The following is an 8,729-nucleotide window of genomic DNA, read 5'->3' as shown; positions in this document are numbered from 1 at the left end:
GGGAGGGACAGACCATCTCTGTGTTCTGAGTAGTCAGTATTTACATAACCTGAGTGCAACCCTGTAACAGCGTTCAGAGACAATCTGAGAATCAAGCAGTTACAGCGCAGAGAGGTATGGCGTCTCCCTTGAGGAACCCAGCTCATCACTGACAAAACTACTTAAAAATTTTTATTTCTGAGTCTTTTTTCTTACTATTGTTCCCTTAAATGAAGTAAACATTTCAAAAAATAAGAATGGGTCTGGGTGTTCATGCGATGTTAGAGCAACTGATTGTCTAGTGTGAAAAGTTAGCAGCTGCTACTCACGAATTTCATTGTGGGAAATTCCTACATAGTAAGGCATTAAGTGACAAATATAAATATTAATTGTGGAGATATTGGGCCTGAAAATAGTCTTTTAGAATGATGGGAAGAGGAAAGGGGAACCCCAAAAGAATCTGTTAAACTGAGCCTATAGATCCAAGAATATAAAATAGTGTTCAGTGCTTCAGACTTCTAGGGATGGCAGAAATCTTAGAGGGACGAATCTTCCCACAGGTAATACTAGGAAACTGGGCTTGTGTATGTACATAAATATATATACACACATGCATACATGCAGATGTATAAACACGCACACATGCATGTATGTCCCGAGAAACAATGGTGACCTTGTGGCTCCACAAACACAACCAGTTTCTACCCTGGGCTTTGCCGCTGCTGTTCCATTTAGCTGGCAAGTTGGACACTCATTTCCTTGTCTCCCTCTTTTCTCCATCAGGCACCACATAGCAGACCCCCTCCACGTTTCTTCTCCCCAGGGGAATAAGAGCTCCTTGCAGGGAAACACTTGGCCTTAAGCAAAGGTGTGGGGGTCTAGAACAGCGCCCGACACTAGGGGGCGCGCAGTGAATACTGCTGGACAGAGGATGGGCCGCTGATTGGGGAGGGATAGGAGAGGGGATAGGAAGTAAAGTGGGGAAGAGACAAGGAAGGAAGGAAAGAGGAGGAAGAAAAAGAGGAGGAAAGGAAGGGTGGAAAAGTGGAAGAAAGAGAAGGAGAGGGAGACGGCGAGGAAAAGAAAGAGGTGGAGGAAGAGGTGGAGGAGGGAGAGGAGACGAGACGGTAATGGGTAAGAAGCAGCAATGGTCTTTGGAGAAGTACGGGTCCCAAAATTTTCCTTAAATAGACACTTGTGTGTGTCCTGTCCCTCTGCTTCCGGGGTTAGTGGGATCCGGCCCAGTTCTCCTTCTCTGAGTGCCCCCAAGCACCCCCACACCACCTTTCCCCATGGAGTTAGCCTTCTCTCAGAGTGGTTTTCCCTGGCGGTGTCTGTCCCTGTGCCTCTTAGGCACTGCCAGCTACAGAGGAGAAAGGCCGGGCCACTGGAGCTGGGATGAGCTCTGAGGCTGGGCTCCTGATGGGTTCCCTGAATCAGGTGCAGCTTTCTCCTCCTGGGTTTTTCAACTCTGCTTCCTTTGTGGATTAGTTTAATCCTCAGAGCAAAACCAACCCACACTAACTCCCTTCCAGAGGATTGGAGAGGGGGTGAGGATGCGGCTGCAATCCTGGAGCCCTGCCACTGCAGTGTGAAATCACCAGGATTCATTTATGTCACACCCAGGGTTCTGGTTTCTGCGTGCTCATACATTCTGCATCTCAGAGATCTGAAGGGCACTGGGACAGATCTGCCCGGGCCAAGCCTGAGGGAGGAAGGCAGCCAGCCTGGGCTGGGGCTTGTGGGCTGCTTGGGCCAGGAGCTCCTTTCAATCCAGAGTAACTGGCTCTCTGGAAGTGAGTGCTTGAGCTTGATAAGCAATCTCTCTCATGTTGTACTAAGGGATCAGAATGGGCTGGAGAGCGGCTGGCAGAGGCAGAGCTGGGCGCTCCTCCTGGGATACAGATCCCGTGACAGGGACCCCAGCCTCAGAGGCCAGCTGCGAAAGCTGGAAAGGTGACTGTGGCACCTGGAGAGACAGGACAGGGCATCTGTGCAGAGAGCTGGTAGTCAGGGAACCATTTCCTAGCACAGAGGACTCAGCCCCCAGCTGGACTAGCCCGTACCCTGCTGGGTTTGCACAGCCCCTACCCCACAGAGGGGCCTTGAGGACAGCCGAGCCTGTGTCCATGTCCCTGGTGCCATGTCCCAGCACCCTCTAATGCTGAGCTTCCTTCCTTGAGGAATTTTGTTACCAGATAAACAGGGTTTGAGAGGACTGAAGCTGCAAGGCAGGGCTAGCTGCAGGCCAGGAGGATGGCTGGGTACAGCTTCTCTCTACACTGGCCTCCTGGGACGGCTCCTGGGACAGCTACACAGCACACTAGTCAGCTCTCTGCCTGCTCTGTACCCACCTTGGGTGCTTCAAACACTGTAGCATGCTGCCAGGGCACTCAGCCAGTGCCTGGACCCCCAGCCAAGCTCCTGGTCTTGCAGATCTGGTCAGAGCCTGCTCAGCATCCTGAGGGTCACAGTTCTCTGCAGCAGCTGCCTCTATGGTTGATACATTGTGTCAACTTCAGAAGCTTCCCTGAGCAACTCACCTGTTCTACATCCTGGGGTGCAAAGCACTTGTCCTTCTGGCTCTAGGAGGTTGTTCACTGTGTCAATTTGAGAAGTTTAGAAGTGTAAGGGACTCTGCAGGGGGCCAGGGTCCTCACTTTGTGACCATCCTCAGCTTGTGGAAGAGGAGGGCATGGAAATGGTGGGCATGCATGGATAGCCCTTGTACAATATAAAGGAGGAAAAGAGGCTTGCTGGCCCCCTTTTGCCCTTGCTGCTTTTGCACTCTTCTGCTTTGAAGTGTTACCCCTTGCCACACTGCCCTGCAGCATGTGGACTGAAACCTCCACAAACTGAGCTAAACAAACCTTTCCTTCCTTAATTTTGGGTGTTGGGTACTTTGTCTCAGAGGTGAGAGAAAAGACACTGTGACATATAAGAACAGCCACTTAGTGAACATGCCTACTGTGAGCATCCTGCCTCCTCCTCCTCCTCCCGCCTCCTCTCTAGCCAACCTTGTTCCAGTGGGAAGTCCCCCAGCACTGGCGATTGCTCTTAAGAGAAACAGAGAACAGGGAAGGAAGAGGAACAGGGCTGCCTTCAGGGTGTCCTGTGCTCGTGCTCCGGGGATGACCTCGGTCTTCACACAGCAGCCTGGATGAGGAAAGCACTTGCTGTGCGCTTCAGAAGCCCTATTATGTCTCCCTTTCCATGGTGTGGCCATTCCATTTTCTTTTTTTGAATTATTTTCTCCACGAGGCGGCTGGGTATTGAACTGAGGGCTTTTCCATGGAGCTACATCCTCAGGCCATTTTTTTTTTTTTTTTTTTTTTTTTGAGACAGAGTCTTACTAAATTTCTGAGGCTGGCCTTGAACTTCTTTCTCCTGCCTCAGCCTCCTAGAGTGCTGGGATGTCACCACCATGCACCCCCCCCCACCAGGGTGGTTTTATGGAATGTTCCTTTTATTAGGAGGGCAATGATTATGTTATTTTATAGCATTATATTGTGGTACTGATTACAGTGTTATATAGGCCTATGTCTATAACATATTTAAAACATTGCAAAATATTACATTATAGACATTGTATGTTATAAGAATATTGTTTCAAGTAAAACAGCCTTTTCTCTTTCTCCAGTGCCCCATCTCCCTAACCTCAGTCGCATTTGTTCTTTCTCTGCACCCAGCAGACTCACTTTCCCACCATCAGCCATGACACACTCCACCGGCAGCACCTCCATCCTCAGATGACTCGCCCTGCCCCTGCACTACAACTCCTGAGGAAGACAGGGTTTCCCACACATGGCAAGTCCATGCCAGTGACTCAGATGTGGGGACAGCAAGGGACCTCAGAGCTGGTGCCATGGCAGCCCTGCCTGCCACTCCACGGGCACTTGGGCCCAGCATCTTGCTGTAGGCTGTGTGCTTCTGCACTGGGGCAGAAGTGCAGAATCATTGCTCTGCACCCCCAAGGGCTTCCTAGCTACAGCCACTGGAAGCTCTGTCAGCACTGTGGGTGTCAGCTGCATGTGGACTTGCTGCAGTGCATCCCTAATACATCACAGCCCTGGGGAGAAATCCTTTCCTGTGCCTGAAACCATCCTTGTCTGCCTGAACAGTCTGGGATGGCTTCTATGTAGAATGCCCCAAAGCACTGCATGAGCTCAGGCGAGGGACTCCTGGAGGGTGATTTGATCACAGGAGCTTGGAGAGAACTCACTCCCTAGCTATAAGAGGAAAGTCACCTAGGTGTGGCCTTGGGAGGGGCATCCCTCCCTGCTCCTCCCTTCACTCCCTGCTTCCCTCCCTCCATGCCCTGAGCAGCTCTCCTCCTCCAGGCCCTCTGCCTTGCTGCCCTGCCTTGGAGCCAGCTGACCATGGACAGAAACCTCTGCATTGTGAGCCATAATAAATTCTCCTCCTTTACCCTGAGAGTGTCAGATATGTGTCTCAGTGACCAGAAAGTGACTAAGACACTGTCCCATCTGGGGTAAGAATGTCATGAACACAAGAGGGGGACAGGGACACCTGGCCTATTGTGCAAAGTCTCTGGCCCCACAGGCTGTGAGGCCTGACGCCTTTGGAGTCCTGTGTCCTACTGTGGCAACTGTGCTGCTAACATACAAGAGCCAAGCACACAGATCCTTCCTGGAGAGGCAGCTCACAGAGGGGAGGCAGAGCCTGTAGTGTGGCTTCCCTCACCTCGAAGCCATGGGAGCAGCTCCTAGGGCACCAGTGAGGAGGGAAATGAGTGGGAGGGGTTGTGCAGCAGCTGCCTTTCAATATTTGCGAGGACTTCCCTGGGGCTCTGCTCTATCCCCTCAAGCTGAAGCTTCTTCCTCCTCTGAAGATCCCTGACAGGGCACTTGCTCCTCCCCTTAGACTAGCAGAGGCAGAGCTCTTCCCTCTGTGCCCTAATCCTTTCATGCATTCGCTTGCAAGCATGAGGCCAATGATGGCAGAATTCACACCCTTCACAGGGATTTGTAGATATCAGGCCCCAGAGACATGCTTGCGGAACAGAGGACTGTCTTTTTATATTGAAATATTTAAGACAACTTTAAAACAAATTCATTTCACTAGGAAGATACGGATCAATATTGGACAACATGGACACTCTGTTCTAAGGTTGCCTTAGTTTTTCAACAGTTTGTAACCTTCAAAAATTACTAGGTCACCTTTGGATTTAGAAGGTACCATGATATGTTCTCAGATTCTTGCAAATCAGTTTCTCCAGTGCATACAACTGAGAGGTCAGAGCTTGTCAAAATTTTTGGTATCGAATATGCACACAACGGATTTCAAAACAACCATATTTTGGAACTATTGCCTAGTATAAAAGCTTAGCAAATAGATAGCTTGATATTTTCATTACTCTGCTGGAAGTAATAGAGTGTATTAAAATAAAATAAATTCTGATGGAATCAGGATGGACACCACTTGGTATAGCTAGTCTTTACAGTTCACACACATGCAAATCTGCATACATCCTTCTGAAATTCACCTCGAAAATCCAAACTTACTAACAAGTGATCTGAGAGGGATCTTTACAATCTAGCAATAGTGTATTAAAACAAATTAGAAGAGGAAACTTGAGCCAAGCTTTCTTATTGAGAAGAAACTACAGTTAATCTAACAGAAAATTATTTATAAATGGACCCACGCCATTCATTATATACTAGATATGCAGGCATTTATGAATGAGCAGGGCTCAGGCCAAGCTGCTCTGTGGGGGTTCAGTTCCCAGGATGTGGAGAACACTTCCTCCTTAGGAGCTCTTACTGCACGCGGGGACCACAGCACAGACCCCAGGCACCCTGCGGCATGTTCCTGGCAAGCTGTGGTTGTTGTCTTTTGGTAATAGATTTTTAGTTTTTCTTTTTCTTTTTCATTTTCCTTTTTATTTAAAAAATATCTTAAAAAGAAACATGGTGGCCAAGCCAGGTGGCCCATATAAAATGAATGCACAAGGCTTCTGTAAAGAAAGCCCACTCTGGACCATCCGCAGTAAAATCCACCAGATAGTAGTGTGATGCTAAGGAGGGGCATGCTCACCACCCTGTGGCCCAGGGCCTGCATCTGCTCCAGGGGACACCAGAGGGACAGAGAGTGGCCCCGGATTCCAGCTGCCAAAAACTGGCTATCTGCTTGGCACCCTCTTCAATTGTGTTTCTGGGGCAACAGAGCTTGGAACCCCCACCAGAGCAAACCTCTGGGTCTTCTTGGGACGTGTGTGTAGGGAGACAATTGCAAATCTAAGCCCTCAGAGACCTAGGTAGGAAAACGAAGCATTCTTCTTCCTTACTTTTAACCGTGAGGTACATGGACTTGCTGACGTCCGCGCCCACATCGTTGCTGACCTTGCAGAGGTAGTACCCGCTGTCTTCCTCCACGACGTGCTTGATCAACAGCGACCCGTTGCTAAGGACCTGGATGCGGCCATTCAGGGCAATTGGCTGGAACTGGGGCACCCCAGCACCTGGAAGGGCACAGAAAGGAAGAACCATGATGCACACCTCAGTGAACACGGGCGAGAACACAGCGGGCCCATCTGGATGGAGGGGAGTTAGGCTCAGGTGCCATGGAGGGTTTCTCTCCTTCCTCCAGTGCTGAAATTCCTATTTGGAGAAAAGCACATTTACTTAAAATGACAGCATTTCAAAGAGATTCAAAAATAAGAGTGTTTTCAGATGGTCTCTATAGAAAAAGCCGAACTTGAGGAGTGTTAAGTAGCTGATAAATTATTCAATGATATTGCAGTAGAACAACCATAGAAGTAGACATCTCTCACCATACTAAATTCCTCCTGTTCCCAGGGACTTATGTGAGTGTAAATGAGGCAGTGATCCAGGGATGTGGCAATTGAAGTCCTAGCATGGAGCACACAAGTGAGGCCGGAAGAGAATGTGGGGATTTCCACATTCTTAGAAGGAAATTGCAGATTTCCTTCTAAGTGGGCTCATGTTCCAGGAGACACTGTGTGTTGTGGATGTCACTTAATGTTATTTACTTAAGTGTGTCAGGTTCTGTATGAACACTGCAGAGCCAGCCCAGCACTTTTCTCTCTGGGCTCCCAGGCAGGAAACGGATGGCACAGATGGGACACGCTGACATCATGGGGGGACTCCTGTGATAGATGCATGTGAAGCACTTCTGAAAAGAAAGCATTTTAGGAATAATGGATCAGAGGAAGATCAGAGGAAGAAGGCCCTGAAGGATTCCTGGAAAAACAGGGGCGTGGATCATCTGCCCCCTCCCCCCCCCCCTGCCTGCCCCAGGAAGGTTTTTCTCTTCTTTGACTAGAGTTGGGAACCCACAACAACTATAGCCCACAGTGGTATGGTTCTGGGGTGAGAGTATGTGGATGTTCCTGCAGGAGCTCATAGTGTGTGCTGAGCTGGGTGCTGGGGCAAACTGCTGGGAGGCCAGCTGTCTGCATGCCCCTCCTGCAGGGAGGACACTGACAGAAGGAGGGATGCTCTTTCCTTGCTCTGTGCCCAGCTGATAACTTGGAGCCTGGTGGCACTGGAGCTTTGGGTGACAGACTATGGATGTGTCTTTGCGGAATCACAGCAGAGACACAAGGATTGTATCATGGCACCTAGCAGAACTTCCTCACTGAGGTATAGGGAGTGGATCATACCTCTAGCGACCTTCTGCACTAAGTAAATGCAAAGGCACTCTCTTTTGCTAAGGCTGCATAGAAAAAAAATGCTTTCCTTATCCTAGCAAGGAAAATCTCTGTTAATCTGAAAAAATTTTTTGGAGTTGTCTTTGATTAAATCATAAATTTGGAGTCACAGACAACTGGCAAACTTTAAAAGAAGTATGAGTTGCATAAGGTAATTTACCTTTGCCACATAAAAAAGGGAAGAGGTCAGGGCATACAATCAGGTGGGGCCTAAAGAACTGGAAATAATGCAGCTTAGTTCAGTCTCTACAGTTCTCCTTCCTCTTCCTCAGTCTATCTCCCTCCCTTTCTTTCCCTTCATCTTTTTCCTTATTGCTGAGGATTGAACCCACAACCTTCACATCAAGCCATATCCCTCTATTTGCTTTTTGATTTTGAAACAAGATCTCTGTGTCACTAAGTTGCCCATACTTGGCTTGAGCTGGTGATATGTATCTTGCTTTCTTAGAGTGCTGGGATTGCACTGCCATGGCTGGCTCTCTACTTTTTACTTTTTTATACACAATGATCAAAATCAATAGAAAATTATGAGACACATAAGAGAGAGAGAAAGAGAGAGAGAGAGAGAGAGAGAGAGAGAGAGAGAGAGAGAAAAGAGAAAGAAAAAGAGAGAGAGGAGACAGAGAAAGGGAGACAAAGAGAGAGAGAGAGAGAGAGAGAGAGAGAGAGAGAGAGAGAATATCAATAGATCCCTACAAGGAAAAGTTAGAACTACTGGACAGAGACTTTATAATCATTATGATTAATAGGCATGAACTCATGGAAGAATTCAAATAAAAAAGGAAAACCATAAAATAAAAACAGCCACAAAACAATAGGAACAACTATAGTGTTAGTTATTGTTTAGATGTGGAATGTCCCCCTCAGCCACCTGTGCTCAGAGGTGGGGCACTTGAAGAGTGATTGGATCATGGTGTGCTGTGCTTACCACTCTAGAGTCCAGAGCTAAGTATGCTGTTAGGAGGGGGCCTGGTTAGCAGGGCCAGTCACTAGGGGCATGACCTGGAAAGCTGTGTGTCCCTCCTGTCTCCTCCTCTTCCTCCTCCTCTTTCTTCTT

At 48.4% G+C, this 8,729-nt stretch overlaps 1 protein-coding gene across 1 annotated transcript in view; it reads right to left on the bottom strand.

The window, feature by feature from the left end:
- Positions 1 to 8,729, bottom strand: part of Dscam (DS cell adhesion molecule) — a 643,291-nt gene that overhangs the window by 168,754 nt on the left and 465,808 nt on the right. The window contains exon 11 of the mRNA XM_004631794.1: positions 6,287 to 6,460. Within this exon, the coding sequence (XP_004631851.1) occupies positions 6,287 to 6,460 (174 nt within the window). The remainder of the gene's footprint in view (positions 1 to 6,286; positions 6,461 to 8,729) is intronic.

This window comes from Octodon degus, unplaced genomic scaffold, assembly GCF_000260255.1.
Source record: "Octodon degus isolate 3935 unplaced genomic scaffold, OctDeg1.0 scaffold00045, whole genome shotgun sequence".
Taxonomy (NCBI): domain Eukaryota; kingdom Metazoa; phylum Chordata; class Mammalia; order Rodentia; family Octodontidae; genus Octodon; species Octodon degus.
Note: the sequence above shows the minus strand (reverse complement) of the source record. Positions and strands in the feature narration are given on the sequence as shown.